The following is a 21222-nucleotide window of genomic DNA, read 5'->3' on the forward strand; positions in this document are numbered from 1 at the left end:
TCTTAATAAACGTTATTATTATTATTATTATTATTACTATAGAACAGTTTAAAAGAAAAAAATCCTTGGATGAAGCACTTTTGAACCAAAAAAAAATAATTTAAAAGTGTCTAAAATGCTAACCAATCTATCACAGTAAATTATTAAAATATAAAAACCACAGCTTAACACCCTCCACAAAGAAAAGCTAACCAAAGCAACCCAAATCCTAACCAATCTAATAATATTTTTGCAAAATCACAGTAAATTATTAAAATATAAAAACTACAGCTTAACACCCTCCACAAAAAAAGCTAAACAAAGCAACCCAAATGCTCAAAAAGAAAACTGTATGGTATCGAACAATTTTTTTGTCTTAATATGCTCTATTTACAGTAATCTTCCTAAGAAAACAAAGTAAAGTGTGAAATTTCGAGGTACCTAAAGTTTACCAGAACCATAGATTGGATTGTATGGTATTTGTCAACTGAAATAGAAGTAAGCCAGAAGTGCGACACCATGCGCCAAAAATTCATATTTCTAGTTATTATAGATCTCTAATTGATGACTTTAATTATCGCTCTAATTTGAATAATAAAGGAAAATAATCCATCACTCTTCATCACTAAACATATCAAAAAGACAAATGTTGACACTTATTGAGTCAAAATTTGACAATAAAGTGTAGTTATGTCCCCCTTATTTTAATTTTGAGTAAATGTTTTAAAGGTTTAAATTTTATTTTTAATATGGCTAAAGTAGGTATTAACGGCTTTGGAAGAACAGGAAGGTTATTATTGCGAGCAATGATTCAACGAGTTCCTGACAAAGTTGTACCTAGTGGCATCAACAATCCTGAATCCGATTCTGCTGAGTATATAGCATATATATTTAAACACGATTCTACGCATGGTAGATTTTATGGCGAAGTGTGTTATGATGAAAAGCATTTGATAGTTAACAAAATAAAAATACCAATATTTAAAGAAACTGATGCTAAAAATGTAAGTAAAATAAGACATTTTTTTCATTTTGTCTTCAAGGGTTCATAGATTTTTAGAAACGAAATGTAAAATATAGTAACTATACAGGGTTGTTCAGCACATACGACACGGAGTATTGTAGCTATTGTAAACGATTAGATTTTTACAATTGTAAGTTTTGGGTTCGTTGAAGTTGAAGTTAGAGCTACAATTTAAAAATATTTTTACTTTATATACAGAGTGTCCCAAATAAATAAAAAATATCAAAGTTATATTTTTTTAAACGGAACAACCTGTATATTTTTACATTTTTAGTTTCTACGATTAAAATAAAGGTAAATTTGATTAAGGTTTATCATTCTTAAATCTTACCGTTTTTGAAATATTTTCAATTTTGTAAAATTGCAGTAAAAATTTTAAGGCTTCATTTCTCCAAGGCCTTTATAAACAAGGTCCAAGGATACCAAAGTTTTTAATATTAAATATTTACTGAAGTTTATTTATTGATCAGTTATTGTGTTGCAATAATAAAAATAATACCTCATACAGAGTGTCTAAAATTTTATTTTAAATAATTACTAGCTTTAAACGGCAATTGTTTAACTAAACAATTTGTTTAATTTAAACGGCCCTGTATATTTTAGGAGAATCAGATGCACATTTTAATTGATTAATAATTGATAATTTGAGAACCACTGGATCTTTTCTGGATTTTCTTTCTTGTAAATTTAATCTAATACCTATGTTGCCATATTATCACGAAATTATGTTTTTTTAACTAAAAACTAAAAAAATTTTCAAAAATTTTTTCAAAAAATTTCGAATTTTCAAAAAAAATTTTTTCGCGAAAAAAACCTCATAGGCGTGTTTCTGGGGTTGAACTATATACCAGTTAAAATACTTGCACTTATTTGTGGGACACCCTGTATATAAATAATCTGATATTAAACTATTAACAAAACAAAGTTCTGCCCTTGTGCGACTGTCTGCGGATGATATATATATATATGACTAAGTCTACTTTTTTATTTTAGATTCCTTGGGACAAAGCAGGCGTTGAATATGTAGCAGAATGTAGTGGTAGATATACAACTGTAGAAAACGCGAAATCTTTTCTTAAGGGATCAGTTAAAAAAGTTGTAATATCCGCGTCTTCCTCCGATGCCCCCATGTATGTCTTAGGTGTCAACAACACCAGCTATAACCCAAAAGATAAAGTGAGTATGGTTTTAAATTTAAGACTAATAATATTTTTTCCATAGCAACTGTTAAAATTGCCTTATATCTATCAAAAATAATAGATAAAATAGTACTTTAACAGCAAGGATAAGTTAAAAACTTTATTTCTTCTCGCACGATTTTCAATTGTTTCCATTTTTGAAAATTTTTGTATTCCTTTTCATAAGTTATTCGGGATTTAAATGGAAGTAGTTTGGATGTGGCTTTTGTCGCCTCAGCCTGAATATCTGTTGGTAATTTACTTATTTCGTTTTGAGCCATTTCTGGCTCCAATTCAGCAATAGACACGAATAGGGAATGCAATCCCGCACCAAAATCTCAATCCCGCAAATCCGCGGGATTAAAGCAATCAATCCCGCGGATCCGCAAAATTGCGGGACTGAACAATAATCATACATTTGGTCCTAAATGGTACAAAAGGCATTGCTACTGCCATTACTCGCTGACGAGTATTTGACACGCATCAAAAGATGGTTACGCAAGGCGTTTCCTGTCATGAGCTTTTCTGTGACTGAAAAGCCCGATACGTGATGTTATCTCTCTTCCGCACTCCGGACATTCAAAAATCTCATTACTTTGCTGCCTCTTCAGTTTTTGGTTGTCGTTATTAACTGAATTTACAATTCTCCTCCATTGCGTTCTATTGTGCGCTGCTTCCTCCCACTGATGCTGCATACTTATCCTCTTTAAGTTTTCATGAACAACATCCTTGTATCTTTTAAGTTGTCCACCCGGTTTCCTCTTACCCTCTACAAGTTCACCGTAAAGAAGAGATTTCGGTAGGCGGTTTTCTTGCATCCTGCATACGTGGCCAGCCCATCTTAAGCGAGATTTAGTAATCATGACTTCAGCGCTCTCGCAGCTTGCTTTTTTAAGGACTGATACGTTTGAGACATGGTGGTACCATTTGATTCTTAAAAGTTGTCTAAGGTGTCCCTGTTGCAACTTGTTTAATGCGCTCGTGTGCCGGCGGTACGGCACCCAGGTTTCGCTTCCATATAACATGGTGGGGATTATTACTGCTCGATACACTGCAAGTTTCGTTTTTGTGCTCAAGTCATGATTGTAGAAAACCCTGTCTTTTAATTTCCAGAATGCTCTTGAGGCGCTGCTGATTCTGTGCTGAATTTCAGAGTCGATATTTGCCTTTTCCGAAATCAAACTGCCGAGGTAATTAAATTCCGATACATATTCCAATAGTTCTTCTCCGATTTTTATAGCGCTGTTATGATTTTCCGCGGGAGTGCACATGATTTTTGTTTTATCGATGTTCAGTTTAAGGCCCAAAGTCTCGTATGCCGAGGTATATGTGTTCAGCATTTCCTGTAATTGTTGTAACGTATTTGCAACTAGAGCGCAGTCATCAGTGTATTGGAGTTCTGTGATGAATTTTATACGTATTTTTGCCCTGAGTATTTTTATATTGAACAGACCGCCGTCATACCTGTATCTAATATCCATTCCTCTCTCCTGCAGTTTGCTGTCCACTATAATAGAGAGCACTGCCATGAATATGTTGAATAGGAGAGGAGCTAGAACACATCCCTGCCTAACTCCTGTATTTGTCAGGAAGGGATCGCTCAGTGATCCATGATGTGACACTCTCGACTTGTTGTTGTTATGGAGGCTTTTATACACACTAAGAAATTTGTTGGGCATTCCGAACTTTTGCATAATTGCCCAAAGTGCATCTCTGTTTACAGAGTCGAAGGCTTTCGTTAGGTCGATGAATGCAACATAAAGTTTACTCTGCTGTTCCTTTACTTTTTCCTGTAGTTGGCGGACGGAAAATATGGAATCAACGGTACCGCGGTTGGTGCGAAAGCCCATTTGTGATTCTGGGAGGATTTTTTCTATATGTGGGTGCAGGCGGTTTGACATAATTTTTGCGAGAACTTTACCTCCGATAACCAGTAGTGAAATTCCTCGGTAGTTTCCGCAATCTGATGCACTTCCTTTGTTCTTAAATATATTTACTATAGTCGCGTTGCGAAAGTCCTGAGGTACCTCTCCGCTTTCCCATATGACATCGAAGAGAGCCTTAAGATGACCAATAAGTTCTTTGCTTGCACACTTATAGATTTCCGCTGGAATCGCGTCACAGCCAGCCGATTTGTTGTTTTTAAGTTGTTTTATGGAGGCCCTTATTTCCTGTTCCGTTATTGGGATATCTAATACATCAATGCTGTTATACTGAGGTATTGTGTTTAGTGCTTCCATATTGGGGATATTGTCTTGGTTAAGGATATGGCTGTAATGCTCTTTCCAGCGATTTCTGATTTCCTCTTCCTCTTTTAGAAGTTCCCCGTTTTGTGCCTTGATTGGGCAGCTTACGTTCTTAGTTGGGCCGTATACTTCTTTTACAGCCTCGAAGAATTTACGATAGTCGTGATGCGCGGCGTATTCTTGAATCTGATTTGCTTTTTGTGACCACCAGTTATTCTTTAGTTGGCGCAGGTTTCTTCGAAGCGTGTTGTTGGCTGCTTTAAAGTTGTCCACCAGCCTTGAATTGTGTGGATTTGCAGTGACTGCTTGATGTGCTCTATGCTTTTCTTCCAACAAAGCCTGTATATGTGGTTGATTTTCGTTAAACCAGTCTGGTTGTTTCTTTTTGTTGGATTTTCCCAGTATTTCTTCGCTGGTATTATAAATCGCATCCCTCAATTGTGTCCAGCCTTGTTCAGCTTCGGAGATTGAGGTTATCGGTGGAAGTGCTTCTCTGATGGGTTCCCGGAGGGCGTTGGCGGTGTCGTTGTTCGTTAGACTCCGTACGTTTAATCTGGTCATATTGTTTTGCTTTTTGCAGTGTGGATGTTTGGGTTTTAATTGAAGTTTCATTTTCGAAACTATAAGTCGGTGGTCAGTACCACATTCGGCATCTATTCTGGCTTTTGTAAGTCTGACATCTTTCAGATGCTTCCTTCGAACGATGACGTGGTCTAATTGATGCCAGTGGCCTGATCTGGGATGTTTCCAGGTACCTTTAAACTTGTCTTTCAGCTTGAACCATGTATTGGCGATGCAAAGGTTGTAATCTGTGCATGTTGTTAGCAAGCGTTCACCATTGATATTTACGTTTCCCATTCCATGTGTTCCCAATACGTCTGGCCATATTTCTTGCTGATTACCGACACGTGCATTAAAGTCACTTAGCAAGATGATTCGCTCCTGCTTTGGAATTCGTTGGAGAACATTTTGTAGATCTTGGTAAAATTTATCCTTTTCCTCAACCTTAGCGGCTAGGGTGGAGCGTAGGCACTAATGATATTGACGTAGGTTTTATCTGATATGGAGTACCTTAGAGTCATGAGACGTTCGGAGACTCCAATGGGCACTTCTGTTAAACTGGTGGCGATTTCGTTTTTGACAGCAATGCCTACGCCATGAATTCTACTGTGTGTGGCAGGGCGACCCTTCCAAAAGAAGGTGTAATGCTCCTCAGTGAGACTACCTTCATCTGCAAAGCGAGTTTCGCTAAGAGCGGCAACATCTATACTTAGCCGGTGGAGTTCCTGTGAGACCAGAGCAGTTCTTCTTTCTGGTCGATTAGAGTTTGTCCTGTCCAGGAGAGTGCGGACGTTCCACGCCGCAAACGTGAAACATTGACGCTGCTTAATTCTCCGATGATACGCTCGAGTAGGCACCCCCTCCCGGAGATCCCATCGAGGGGGTATTTTACTTCCGGACGATGATTTTGTCCCACTCGAATGTTCCATCTTTGATGAGTGTTAGATGCGTAAAAGGGTTAAACTGTGACGGTTACGCTGCCGCACAGTTTGGCTGCAACTGTAGCACGGGATAACTATGGCACAGTGAGGACTGAGACGATAGTTCCCTTGTGCTACGTTCTCGGCCGGGTAGGAGTAGTCTACTTCTTCTCTTCCCCAGAACGATGGTAGGTCTAAGGGTTGTATAGCGTTATACCGGCTATACTCGGACGTCAGAGCCTCGTTTGTGAAAACAGGGTGCACCACGTGAAGGTGAGGTTGACTTTTGGGTAAGCTAGGCTATATGTATCGCTTCAATACCCCTTACACACCCTTAAAAAGGCATTGTACATTTTGCATAGGCCCACAATACATTGATATAGCGTGTATCTTAAACTAGCTGTACAGAAATTTGGACCGATTTATACAGGGTGTTCAAAAAATATATTTTATATTGAATAAACTTAAATTTTATTATAATTTATCTACTTATTTTATAAATGAAAATATTATTCTGTTGTTGAAGTTTTTTTTTAAATTGTGTTAGTTATCTGCTTTTAGATACACTCTATATCAATAATTTTTTGGCATTTGCAGAATGTATAAAGCTTTTTTTCTTTTTGTACCACTTAGGACCATACATATGACTAAAAATGCATATTTTTCGAAAAAAAGTCAATTTTCCTTAAACAAAAAAAAATAAAAAACCGATCAAATTGTTTTTTCTAATTTCAATACAGATTAGTCGTACTTGGTAAAAATTTCGATTTTTTAAAACTCGTAAATTTGCGGTAAAAAAGATTCTTCATCAAATTTTCACTCTCTTATAAAACACCCTGTATACGAGAATTCGCTAAATATATTTTCGAAAACCACATAGCATCTTAATCACAATAGATGCATCTAAAACCTGGTCCAAACCGCATCCCAAAATCTTTTTTAATTCAAGAGATATTCAACTTTAAATTTATCCTAAAATTTTGCTTGTCCCGATAATTATGTCCGGCAGTTTATTTGACGAAATTGTCCACAAGTACTAGTTAAGGCTGATTCATGGTACACCGGGCCGTACCCGAGCCGGGCACGTTCCGTAAAGTAGACACCGAGCCACGTCCGGGCCTTCAATATATGCTACACCGAGTGGACAACGGGGATCATGTCCGTGCCGATTATATTCTAGAAAACAGTGTTGCCGCAGTGGTACATTTGTACCAAATTTGATACTTTTAATTCTATTTGGTACAGTGGTACTACATTTTCAAATCCAGGATAATTTGGTACAATAATGATTTCCCACGCGCACCGAAAATGAATAGATATTTAATAATTATTGTCGTTGATATTGCATTAAACGCGCTTACCGATACCATTCGGAGATAATCCGCATTAATTAACGACGTATTATAAACGTTGTAATGTCCATAGCGTTGCCTATATTAAATAACCCAAAGAAAAAACTTGAAAATTTACTTTTTCTAACATGCTTCTATATTTGCGTTTTTTTTTAATAAAATTTAAGTTTTCCAAGTATTGTGTGTAGTATTAGAATTACTTAGATTTCTTCAACCTATACATACTTATAATTGGATTTTCTGAATTTCTATTTCATGTTTTTCGTCTCGATTTGTGTCTTTCTCCAGGAAGTTTTTTTATGTAGGAATTTATGAAGAAATTCACAGCGACCAAACCGGTTAAAGTCATTTGCAGATGTATTTTGTTGTGCTTTAAAAAATTGTACCAAAGTGGTACATTTTTAGTTTATAATGTGGTACGCGCTAAAAGTTGGGTGCGGCAACACTGCTAGAAAACAGTCGCTATAGGCCCGTAGACGAACGAAGTATTTAGCCCGGGCGACTCATTTATGTTTGCCGCAACGGGGCCGGACCGTAGCGGATCCGAGGAAAAATGTACACCGACATTTCTCGGACGGGGCACGGACGGGTTCCGGCGAAGCTCGGCCCGTGCTCGGCTTAGCATGAATGCATAGGTATAAATAACATTTGACAATGTTTGGCCGTGCCTTCACCGTCGCACGGCCCCGGCCCGTCACGGTGTACCATGAATCAGCCTTTAAACGGGCCCCCGGGTTCCGAGCGTCGACTCATCGGTCCGGAATGAAGGGATCATAAGGGATTTGACCTTGATCGAGATCGATTCGGTTACCCAGTAGTAATGTGTCAATCCCGCGGATCCCGCACGATAAATCCCGCAACTTCGATCCCGCGGAATCTCAGAGGGATCCCGCATTTGCGGAATCCAGCATTTGCGGTATTGCATTCCCTAGACACGAAAGAGAATTAAAAAAATATTGACTCAAAACTGACAACTAAAGAGATAGCTTTATTTATTTGTCAAATTACATAGAAACCAACGCCAACCCAGCACAATATTTTTTCTACTCGTAATAAATTCCTTGATATAATAATTTCTGAATATTTTTTAAAACGTAACTCGCTATGGAAAAAAAATTGTTTTATACACGACGATAAAATTGCATTATCGCCTCCCGAAATTAACTCACGAGCGATGAAATCGCGGGGTCGACGATTAAATACCCATTTTATGGTCTTGTATAAAAAATTCTCTCCACAAAACGCGTTTGTGGAGAGTTCAGAATAATTTTGAATCACTATAGCATTAGATTATACAGGGTGTTTCAAAAAACATGTACCATCTCTCGTGAGGAGATTCCTCATGTAAAAATAAGATATATTTTTCATATCAACATAGGTCCGATTCTGCTTTGTTTCGTAGCTAGAGGGTGTTAAAGTTTCTTTCGATTTATTATAATTTTCTTCCAAGTACTTTTAGTGATTCGAATGAAATTTTGAGGGTAAAAGTTACTATAAGTGCTACATATTTTAATGCTAAAAAAGTGTCGATAAATTTATCAGGGACGTGCATATGGGTTATCAGTGGAATATTTTTCAAAAAAAATCATTTGCGCCACTAACTTTTTTCTTTTGATATCAAAATTGTATAGACCGTTTAATGCCATTTAAAAGTTAGCTCTTGATATTTTGTCGAATTCGGCCTTCTTGGTGAGATAAATGCAATTTTATTAAGCACAATTAATAAAATTAAAATATAAAAAAAAGAAATTAATATATGTATTATATATTTTACCTAACTTATTATTAAATATTATTACTGTTAGTTATTATTACTATTAGTCCAACCTACAGCAATTTCAAATAAAAAACTAATGGTATTTCAGTTAATTACAAAAAAACAAATTTTAAAAAGTCTTAACATCCTGTAACTCTAAAACTATGTATTTTCATATCCATGTTTATAGGATTTTTTTTTCAAATTTTTTTATGAGGAATCAATGCGTACTTATTTAAAACTTTCGTAAGTTAATGATATTATTTTTTTAAAAGTTGCTATTAGACTTGGATCAAGACAAATTATTAAAATTGCGTTTATCTTATCAAGGAGGCCGAAATCGACAAAATATCAAGAGACAACATTTAATCGGCATTAAACTGCTTACACTATTTCGCTAACAAGAGAATAAAAAGTCAGTGACGTACATGCTTTTTTTAGAAAAATATTCCAGTGATAACCCGTATGCACGTCTCTGATGAATTTATTGACACTTTTTTTAGCTTTAAAATATGCCGGATTTATAGTAATTTTTACCCTTAAAATTTCATTCTAAACGCTAAAAGTACAGGGTGGCTCGAATTCGACGCTCATCATTGGGATTTCGGAAACCGTAAGAGATACAGGATCGGTTAAATGGAGGCAAAGTTGCGCAATTTGATGCTCAATAAAATGCCGTATTGCATTTTTTTTGTGTAAAACATTCTGGTGATGGAATTTTCTGTACGAAACGTCGGCAAATATCAAAGTGACTATACAGGGTGTCCCAGGCTGAGCGTGCATTAGAAGTTTCTAAAGAACTACAACATCTAGCTCGGAGATTTTTTGAACATCATACTTTCACAACGAGATCTATCGACTAAAAATATTTTCAATATGGCGGCACTTCCGGAAATACCGGAAGTTGACAATAACTTTCTTATTTTAAATGGGTACCCCCATTTTATATTATGTACTTAAATTCTCTGTAAAATTTTATGAATTTTGATATTAAACACTATATCTAACATTAACCGTTTTTGAGAAAAAAAGTATTTAAAATTTTTGAACGAAAAAAACTGCCTGTCAAAAATATGTGTATAGCCTGAACGTCAAATTTAGTGATTACCACAGCCACTTTGCCATAAAGAGAAAACATGTAGCTATGTAATTCAAAAATTAAATTGTTCGAATGTCATATAATAATGGCCGCAGCTGTCATAGAATTGAGCGATTAAAAAATTATCATATATCATTTTTTTCAAATGGAAACACACTTTTTTTATTTCACTAGTGAAAAGGCTTTTCAGTTTGTTACTTTTTAACTATACATGTTCCTATACCTAAAATAAATCGTTTTTGAGTTATTTAAGATTTAGTTTTAAAGCGTATATTTTTCTTGATTTTAACCAGTAACCTAATGACTTTAAACGTCAAGTGATGTAAAACAATAGATCTGGCCATGCCATATTGTGACGCTTTGTTCAAAAAGCAATATCATTTTCGAGCCAACTTTGCGCAGCTTTTTTTTTCCATCATACCGAATATTATTAATAATATTAACTTTAGATATCACTAAAGAACGAAAATACGAGATATATTTTTATAAATACACTTTTTAAACTCTTAAGGCAGACAGTATTTATGATATAGGAAATTCAAATAATTCATTTTCTGACAGAATAAATAAATTGTTTGACCGTTTGACACTTAATGCCAAAGGAAGCTAGATAAAATCAAGTAAAATATACGTTTTCTAACTCAATCTTAAATAACTTAAAAACGATTTATTTTAGGTATAGGAACATGTATAGTTAAAAAGTAACGAATTGAAAAACCGTTTCACTAGTGAAATAAAAAAAGTAGGTTTCCATTTGAAAAAAATGATTTATGATAATTTCTTAATCGCTCAATTCCATGACGGCTACCGCCATTATTATATGACATTTGAACAATTTAAATTTTGAAGTAGATAGTCACATGTCTTCTCTTTATGTCACAGTGGCTGTGGTAATCACTAAATATGACTTTTAGGCTATACAAATTTTTTTGACAGGTAGTTTTTTTCGTCCAAAAATTTTAAATAATTTTTTATCTCAAAAATGGTTAATGTTAGATATAGACTGTTTAACATCAATATTTATAGAATTTTACAGAGAATTTAAGTATATAATAAAAAATTAAGATAAGAAAGTTGCTGTCAACTTCCTGCATTTCCGGAAGTGCCGCCATATTGAAAATATTTTTAATCGATAGATCTCTTTGTGAAACTATGATGTTCAAAAAATTTCCAAGCTAGATGCTGTAGTTCTCTAGAAACTTCTAATGCACGCTCAGCCTGGGACACCCTGTATATAGTGTTTTAAGAGTGATTTAATTAAATTGAAAAAAAAATCAGGTCCGTATTTAAAAAAATTAAGTTGATGATGGTCGCCAGAAGCCGAAACGTCTGACGCCGTTTTTTTTATCATATGGTCTAATTTTGATTTTAATACTAATTACATTTTTATCAAGGTAGTTTCGATGGCGTCCTGTACTACAAACTGTTTAGCACCGCTTGCGAAAGTAGTTCATGACAAATTTGGTATACGAGAAGGTAAATAATTTTATTTTTTATCTGCTACTTTTTATTAATACATATTTTTTCTGTTATGGCAATTAAACTAAACTTATTTTATAATTTAAAAACTAGTAAATTTTAATATTTTATTTATAAGTAGGATTATGATAGGATTTTTATATGTAGGCCATTTACCATTCACACCACTAGACTGTGTTCAGAAGGGATTTTCAAATTTGATTTCAGAACCAACCATACGTGTACAGCAGGATAGTATTTTTAGTATGTTAAATCTTTTTGTCCTTCTATTGATCTTCTCTGAATGTGTCTATTTGAGTTTCATAAACTTTTTATTTGAGACTTCTTCTATACAGGGTGAGTCTTAAATAAGTGCAAATATTTTTAGGGGTGGTATATTTCAACCTCCCTGAACACGTCTATGAGGTTTTTTTCGCAAAAAGAGTTGTTGAAAATCGTGTATTTTCTTTTAAATTTTACTATATGTTTTATAAAACTTTTTAGAAATGCCTATTCACCGCAAATTTTCCCACGTTAACGGTTACGGAATTAACAGGGATGCAAATACAGAAAAAATCCGGTGACTCAATTTTTTTTAAAACTCTGCTTTTTTGGATTAATTTGAAAAACGGCAAAGAGAAAATATGTTTCTTTTATCGAGATCTACCAGCCCTGAAAATATTTGCACTTATTTAAGACTCATTCTGTATAATGTCAAGACTTTCAATAGTTTCATTAGCCCATTTTTAATTGTTTGTTTTATTGTTGTTATTGTTTCGAAAGGAGCGGATGTCCAGTTGGAGATCACTGAAGATCCACCACTACGGTTACAAAGATCTATTGGGGCTCATAGAAAAGAAGGTTTGATGAAAATAGGAGTTAATAAAGGGAGACAGATAGAAATGAAAAAGAAAATATTCAACCAGTATTCTGTGTGTTTCCCAATACATATAGTTTTTAATTATGAACTATCCATATAATATAAATTTTATTTTATTATTATTCGTAACATCTTATTCTTTTAGATAAATACAAGATTAGAATGTTAAATAAAACTGAATTTTCAATGCGTACTGATATACTGTTTGTATTAGGTCTTATGACTACGGTGCATTCGGCCACTGAGAACCAACATATTTTGGATGGGTTTTCGATCAACTCGTGGCGAGATAGTAGAGCGGCTATTTCGAATATTATCCCGGCGTCTACAGGGGTAGCCAAGGCAATTGGTAAAGTGATACCAGATCTTAATGGGAAATTAACAGGTAATTAAGATATCATCATTAAATGACAATGCGTTATGGATTAGTGTCGTGACAATCCACTGTTGCCATCGTATATTGTAACTAAAGGCGGGTTCTTACTTGTTCTTCTTCTTTACATGCCGTCTCTTTTGTGGAGGTTGGCGATCACATCTTCACGCAAAATCTTCACGACTTTCGGCTTTTCCTATGAGTTCTTCAAAAGTAAGGTGAGTTCAATTTCTGATGTTTCTCAACCACATAGTTTCTTCCTGCCGAGACTACTTTTTTCTTCAATTTTTCCCTTAACTCTTAGTAGTTAGATGTGATATTTTTCGTTTCTCAATATATGCCCTAAATACGACGTTTTTCTTATCTTTATTATATTGAGCAGTTTTCTTTCTCTGCCTATTCTGTTGTAAACTTCGGTATTTGTGATATGGGCTGTCCATGGAATCTTAAATATTCTTCGATTCATCTCATGAACCTTGTGTGTTCATGTTTCTGCTCCGTATAATAAAATTGACCAAACATAACCCCTAAAGAGCCTAATTCTCAACTCAAGGTCCATTCTGGAGTTCTGGAAAATGTTTTTAATTTTTAAAAATGCATATATGTCCTGTTCTATTTTGGTTTTTATTTCCACGTCGTTATTCAACGTTCCATACTGGACGAGTTTCAACAAGTAGGGTCAACATGGAAGGCAGCAAAAATAACTGCCAAAAATAGAACCCGATGGAGAGCTTGCACTGGAGCCGTTTGCTTCGCGTAGGAGATATAGGATCCTATATAACTTTTTTCTCTAGCGGCTAACTTTTGAACTTAACTATAATTTACAGCATTTTTTTTTGTTGGCCAATTTACTCATAAATATACCGTATGATCGAAAAAAACGACGTCAGCGATGACTACGAAATGAAGATCGCTGTCATTTTATATGAGAAATGTCATCGATCGTCATTTCCCAGCCAACTGGACGCCGTTTTTTTTCGATCATACGGTATTTTTCTATGCCCGGGTTTATAGCCGCGATAACGCGATGTCCCTATTATTGGACTATCTCATTATAAGTTGGTAAATTCAGTTCTCGTTATTACTTATATTTTATCAATCATTATTAGAGAGTATTAACTACATATATTTTCAGAAAAAAAAAACTTAGTTTAGTATTTTATAGATATGAATATTTTCTACAGAGGTTCGATCACTTATTTCTTCATTAATTTTAGGAGTGACATTCAATTTTACGCATATATTATTGTTAAGCAATCACGCATTTTTAACATTTTTAAACAATGATAAACTATTATTTTATTTAAAAGCCGGAGGCATTACAGCGTTATCTTATGTCCGAATTTTATATATTTATACTTAATTATTATTGGGCAGATGGACAATTTCAAGACCCAATTTAATTTATCTATTATCTAGTTATAACAGTCCCATTTTACAATAACAATGTACTTAATATTATACCATGTTTTTTAATTTTAATTGCAGGAATGGCATTTCGAGTTCCAACGCCTACTGTGTCAGTAGTTGATTTGACGGCCAGAATATGCAAAGCTGCTAAATTAAGCGAGATAAACGAAGAAATAAAAAATGCTTCTAAATACTCTCTCAGTGGAATTCTCTGTTATACCGAAGAAAAAGTCGTATCAACAGATTTTATTGGTAAATGCGTATTTTCTTAATCTTTTTATTATCACTATCATCTTATTCGAAAAATAGCTTTGTTCTCCCATTATTGTATCCTTTGCATCTTGCATCCTTGATATGCATACATGTGTTTCGTTGTTACTCTCTTTGATACCAGTTTATTTCGGCTGGTTTTGTAATTTCGTATTCTGGTCTTAGATTAGGGCATCTCCTTGGCCTTTTTAATGCCTCCTGGGCACTACTGTGTAATTTTAGTAGTCCATCTCTATTTTCTGTCCTCAGATAGGAACTATCAAAAAAAGGAAATAGCCATCTAATCCGATATAGTCTGTCCAATGACAAGATCTTTGAAAGTGATAGATGTGTCTGTCTGTCATTTTAATTTCAAAGTAGTTTATTTTATTTTACAAAGAAATAAGTTGGTACAGGTGGAACGCATAGCAGGAAATTAATATATTTAAAATTTGAGTGACAAGTGATTACTTCAAAATATTGTGAAAAAACTGTATAAAACTGAAAAAATCTAATAGAGTTATTTTATTAAAAAAAAACGGTATGTGCTAATATAAAACAAACAAGAACGAAAATCCACATACCATAAAAGTATAAAAAAAAACTATTTCTGACTTTCAAGCTGTATAAACTTCCCGCATTTATTATTATATTTATTAATATAAGTTATGTATGTACAAATACAAATTTGTTATATTCCACAGGAATAAATAAAACAACATAAATAAAATAAACTATTTTATTAATAATAACAATAACACTTACCTAATAGTGCTTTAAGCCCTTATGAGATACAATTGGATACAAACCTCGGAATTCATTTACTGTGAACGAATTTTTATAAAGCTTTTTGCATTGTATTGTTAATAAGATATATTACAAAGTTTATTTAAATTCGTTGCTTTCACTTTAGTATTTAAATAAACACACACAATGCATAGAAACAAGATGGCTCCGTTTTCCGGAAAAGCTCTGTAACAGGATTCCTATTTGAGATTTTCACTCCAAACCTTTTACAAAATATATGTTTAATAGTAGTTTACATTTCAAAAATATTTTTATAGATATACAGGGTGAGTCAAATATATATCATTTATTTATTCGAGTTTAGTGAATTTGCTATAAAATTCTGGTTCCAAAAATACCTTAATACCATAGAGTATATTAAAATGGTCTTTGAATTATGACCACGTCCATGAGGACGTCAATATAGACGTCCAGGAACCTTCGTATGAGAACTTTTAATCGAGACGATCGATTTATTGTAAGTTTATCGCTAAGAAACCGCTGTTTGCCAACTTTTGAAATTGATAATGAATTGCACTTAAGAACCGTACATATTAACTAACGGACTACAAGAAGATGATTAAATGAAGCAAATCTTATGTCAAGAAGGCCTGCTTCGGGACCAGAACTTACTAGATGTGTTGACTAGGCCCAAAAGCAAAGGCATGGTCTTAATGTAAAAATTACAAAAAATGTTAGTGCCTTCTTTAAAACCGAATATTTCCAACAAAAATAAAGCTAATGAGATGAACCAAAAAACAAACCATCGAGAAAGGACGTATCTAGATGATAAAATAATTTTTAAATTTCTTGCTGTTTTAACATATTTCACAGGGTGTTTCAAACTTTCATCAAAAATATCAACATTTTGTTTTTCCTCGTATAATTAACAGATGGGGAGTTTCATTTTTAATTTAGAAAAATATACTAAGAAGTCAAATAATTTGGCAACACACTGCTTAAAAAAATCATCAAAATCGGCCCATTAAAATAAAATATATTAACCTTTAAAATACATCAAAGTTTTAAGGTGCCCATTTTTCGTGCCGGTGAATGTATTTTAAAAACAGTAGTATTAACTATAAAGAGTATTAACTATAAAGAGCATTAACTATAAAGTGTGCTCTGGGGCTACAGTTAATTTTCTCTCGATTTTTCCTCCACTTGACTTCAAAAGACACAAAGCACACGTAATAACACGAATCAAAATGCATCATCTTCCAAAACGCAGGGTATTTGACATAATTTGACACAAAATTATAACCTATAATTTGGCAAGACTTTGACAAGCCTCAAAAAACTAAAGGCGAGTTCATACGCATCGGCGTCCGTTTGTCGTTCATCGTTCCGTCAAACCAATAAAATTGAAATATGATCTGTCATTTTTGAAATAAACCATTAAAGCTGGTTAAAAATAATAAGAGATGGCGCATGACGGATTTACGAGTATATTTAAACCCATCCATAGATAACTTAAAAAATATTAGAAGCTTTTTTATACTCTGTTTTTTTTTCTCAGGTAAGATTTCGACAGACGCTAACAGAAGAAAAGCAGATGACGTCCCATACCAATCTATTTATTTTACTAAAAAAGGTTTCTAATAATTTTTAAGTTAACTATGGATGGGTTTAAATATAAATTCGTCATGCGTCGTCACTTGTTGTTTTTAACCAGTTTTATTGGTTTAATTCATCGTATTTCAATTTTATTTGTTTGACGGAACGATGAACGACAAACGGACGCCGATACGTATGAACTCGCCTTTAGATTTTTGACATTTGTCAAAGTCTTGCCAAATTATAGGTTATAATTTTGTGACAACTTTTGTCAAATACCCCGCGTTTTGGAAGATGATGCATTTTGATTCGTGTTATTACGTGTGTTTTGTGTCTTTTGAAGTCAAGTGGAGGAAAAATCGAGTGAAAATTAACTGTAGAACCCAGAGCACAGTTTATGGTTAATACTCGCTGCCCAGGCAGAAAGTCTTATACAGATACACCAATAAAGTTACTATCAATAAAGTTCGTATACCATCTCGTCTTAGATAATGCATCTCGAATATGGTAGAAGGACCATACTAAACACATACTAAAAACTGGAGCAGCTGTAAAATATCGACATCACACGATAGGTAAATAATGGATTTTAGTACTGCAGAAAAATAATGTCAAAATGTAGGTACTGGTTTAAAAAAATTAAGATTAAAGTTAATTAATCAATCTGTGAGGTATAAAATTTGGTTAGTGTTATTATTAATAAAATAGTTTGGTTTATTTATGTTGTTTTATTTATTCCTGCGGAATATTACAAATTTGTATTGGTACATAAGTTATATAATCATAAATGCGGGAAGTTTCATAAAGCTTGAAAGTAAGAAATAGTTCTTTTTTATATTTTCTGGTATGTGCTGTCTTGTTTTTGTTTGTTTTGTATTAACACATAGCGTTTTTTATTAAATAAAATAACTGGATTACATTTTTTCAGTTTTATACAGTTTTTTATACAATATTTTGAAGTTACTTGTCAGTCAAATTTTAAATACATATATTAATTTCCTGCTATGCGTTCCAGTTGTACCAACTTATTTCTTTGTAAAATAAAATAAACTACTTTGAAATTAAAATGACAGACACATCTATCACTGTCAAGGATCTCCTCGTTGGACAGACTATAGTAAAATAAATAGATTGATATCATGGATTGGTATGGACGTCATCTGCTTTTCTTCTATTATGGTCTGTCGAAATCTTACCTGAGAAAAAGAACAGAGTATAGTCGAACAGCACTAAAACCCATCAACTCAGTAACGATCAATTCCTTTGACTTTTAGGCTGAACAAATTTTTTCGACACGCAGATTTTTTCGTCCAAAAATTTTATAGACCAAAAAAACTATAATTTTTTTTCTCAAAAACGGTTAATGATATGTATAGAGTGTTTAACATCAATATTCATAGAATTTTACAGACAATTTAAGTATGTAATAAAGAATGGGGGCACTCATTTGGAATAAGAAAGTTGTTGTCAATGTGCCGCCATATTGAAAATTTTTATAATCGATAGATCTCGTTGTGAAACAATCAAGTGCAAAGAATCTCCAATCTAGATATTGTAGTTTGCCAGATACTTCTAATGCACGCTCTGCCTGGGAGACCCTGTATATTTTGACTTTTGCTGTAGCTTCTCTATATTTTGGATAAGTGTTTTCATATCAGTTTGTCACTGTTCAGTTTCAAAAGTTTAAATCATCTGTGGTATTAGTAGTAAGTATTTTCATTGTTTCATATTATTTTGCAGGGTGTAGCTGTTCGTCGATTTATGATGCTACAGCAAGTATTCAACTGAACGAGAACTTTGTAAAACTAATTTCATGGTATGATAACGAGTACGGGTATGCAAGTCGCTTGGCCGAATTTTTGGCATTCATACATGAAAAAGATCAAGAGGCGGCATGTGCCGAAAAAAAACAGCCAAAATGTAATTAATATTAATTATTAAAAGAAAAGCAAAAAATAAATTATATTTTTAAAATTTATATTTGTTTAGTATAGGCGTAATGCATATAAACTAAATGTATATGCGTAATGTGTAGTAACTAAATAAAAGAAGTAGTGACTTTACCCTGTAAAATAATTAAAAATTTTCACGATAAACACGCTGCTTCTGTCTAGAACTTCAGAGATCCATATAAACTAAAATTTTAATTTTGAAAATTTTGATTTCTACACATACTACGATACTCTTTTTAATGAACCATATGGCTGTATTTTCCGTAAATCAATTGCGTATTTATAATGGAATAGTTTTTTTTTAAATTATGAATCTAAAATGCCGCTATACTATTTTTTAACTGTCTGTGAGCTATAAGATTTAAGATAGTGTACTTGAAAGGAATAACGAATTATTTGCAAAATCCCCTAATACATTATTTATAGAAGTATTTTGTTTTGTTTGTGGACAGACGCAATTTGATTCATATATTTGGGTTTGGTTCTTGGCTGTATAAGCCAAGAAAGGACAAATAATAAAATTTGAAGATTGTATTTAAAAGAGTTTTACTAATATAATTCATTTAATACCGAATGATCGAAAAAAAACGCCGTACAGTTGGCTTGAAAATGAACATGGATGACATTCCTCATATAATATAAAATGACAGCGATCTTCATTTCATAGCCGTTTTTTTTCGCTCATATTGTATTTGTTTATTCATTTATTAATTAAATATAATTTATCTCACTAAAAACGTACCGGGTGGACAACTAAGAATGGACGCCGGCTGTATCTACTTAAATGACATGAAAATGAAACTAAAGTGTACGTTTTGATTTTTTGACGTACGTAACCAATTTACTTATTTTTGTTTCCTAGCCTACTACTATAATACTTCGATCTTATAATCCTAGGCAGCAGCCTAAATGATTTGTTCTAATAATATCTCCCGTTAGAGAGAAGATAAAAAGATAGATTATTGTTGAGGTTTGCGCTGATATTTTTGGAAATTTTGCGCTCTATTTAACTGTGCAAAAAGAAACATAACCTCCTGTTTAATTTTTTTAAGCAAAAGCGCAATATCTGTTATGATGCCAAACCACGCCCTGTAGCTACCACGAAAAAACTCATAGAAATAAAATTTATACTGGAAATTATTAGGAAAGAAAAGCTCTTTTAAACGAGCTCTAGTTTGTTAAAATCGGCTAATAATAAATTTGCTTAAATCTAAATCAGAGGTTGCCAAGAGGATCATCTTAAGCTAGGGTTGCCAACTTTCAAAATAAAAAATAGAGGACAAGAGGTTAAAAAAGAGGCACAGGCAAAACAGATTTTTTGAAACTTCGTCCAAATGTCTGGAATTTACCAAAAAGTTATGTCAAAGGTATGCGATTGATAATCTTTCTTACTTTCTTAAAAATATTTATACTCAAAACTTTTTAAATTAAAACAAATCATTTTCAACAAAACTTTTCTTTCAAAACATAGGCTAACAGTAAGTAAACATAAAATAGTTAAACATATTGCTTGGTTTATCGCTTCCAGAAATAGTTCTTGTATATAAATATTTCTTCATTTTCTTTTCAAAAGACACAAATTAACAATTTTTTAAAAAATTCTGGCAAAGAGACGAATATTTTTTAGGTTTTGAGTTTGTCATGTAAAAGAGGACTACCACTCAATACGTGAGAGAAAAGAGGACATTGAGATCAAATAGAGGACTGTCCTCTGGAATAGAGGACGTTTGGCAACCCTAGCTTAAGCCCCCAAAGCTCGTTCCTTTCTTTTATTTTTAGCATCTAATTTTTACAATACAGTAGGGCAGTAGGGATCTACGGCGCTCAAGTAAATCCCCATTTAGCATCTCGGGCTCCCCGACTACTACTTGATATTGAAGAAATAAATACTCTTTCACATAAAAGTACACTTTGTTTATTTTTATCCAGTTTTAGTCATATCTTTTTCTTAAAAAGCAAAAAAAAATTACTAAAAAACATTATTTTAAATTCAGTACACTAAATCATTATTTTACATAAATTTCAAGGACATTCTTAGGTGATTTAAATGTAAGGAATTTGTGTTTTCCACATTTATGATTCACTTCGAGTATAAATATCAACGAAGCACCGAGGGAACATTTTTTTCATTAAACAGATGATCAAAAAGGCAGTATCCATTATTTGTTTGAGCATTTTGTTTTAATTTGGCCTCTTGGCCTATTTTTTATGCAAACGAAAATTTTTCACTATAGTAACTAATTTACGTCACAAATATAAATTGAAAATAGAATACTAAAAATTATTAAACTATTAGTTAATTGACCACAGGCTTCAAAAGTAACAAGTAAAACATTTTGTATAATTAAGTGTTAAATTAATTATTTAGAGCTGTTATAGAATTTTCGAATTTATAACTAAGTATACTGTAAACGGATGCATTATTTAATGAAAATTTAATCT

The 21222-nt window shown here is 33.2% G+C and overlaps 1 protein-coding gene across 1 annotated transcript; it reads left to right on the forward strand.

Annotated features, from left to right (window-relative positions):
• The first annotated feature begins 488 nt into the window (after positions 1-488).
• LOC115885021 (glyceraldehyde-3-phosphate dehydrogenase-like) lies at positions 489-18804 on the forward strand. Its single transcript, XM_030903764.1, has 6 exons — positions 489-983; positions 1997-2179; positions 11510-11591; positions 12668-12838; positions 14315-14488; positions 18569-18804. Exons 1-6 carry the CDS (start codon positions 729-731, stop codon positions 18754-18756), a joined length of 1053 nt encoding a protein of 350 aa, XP_030759624.1. The 5' UTR covers positions 489-728; the 3' UTR covers positions 18757-18804.
• Positions 18805-21222: the final 2418 nt, after the last annotated feature.

The sequence above is a fragment of the Sitophilus oryzae genome, unplaced genomic scaffold (genome assembly GCF_002938485.1).
Source record: "Sitophilus oryzae breed Bouriz unplaced genomic scaffold, Soryzae_2.0 scaffold_359_pilon_pilon, whole genome shotgun sequence".
In the NCBI taxonomy this organism is placed as follows: Eukaryota; Metazoa; Arthropoda; class Insecta; order Coleoptera; family Curculionidae; genus Sitophilus; species Sitophilus oryzae.

What these genes read in the sequence shown, in the direction of transcription:
- LOC115885021 (XM_030903764.1), top strand. Translation starts at nt 729, where the DNA reads ATGGCTAAAGTAGGTATTAACGGCTTTGGAAGAACAGGAAGGTTATTA. An exon ending in CAAATTTGGTATACGAGAAG is followed by an intron (nt 11,592 to 12,667) that starts GTAAATAATTTT and finishes TGTTTGTATTAG; the next exon opens with GTCTTATGACTACGGTGCAT. An exon ending in CGTATCAACAGATTTTATTG is followed by an intron (nt 14,489 to 18,568) that starts GTAAATGCGTAT and finishes ATTATTTTGCAG; the next exon opens with GGTGTAGCTGTTCGTCGATT.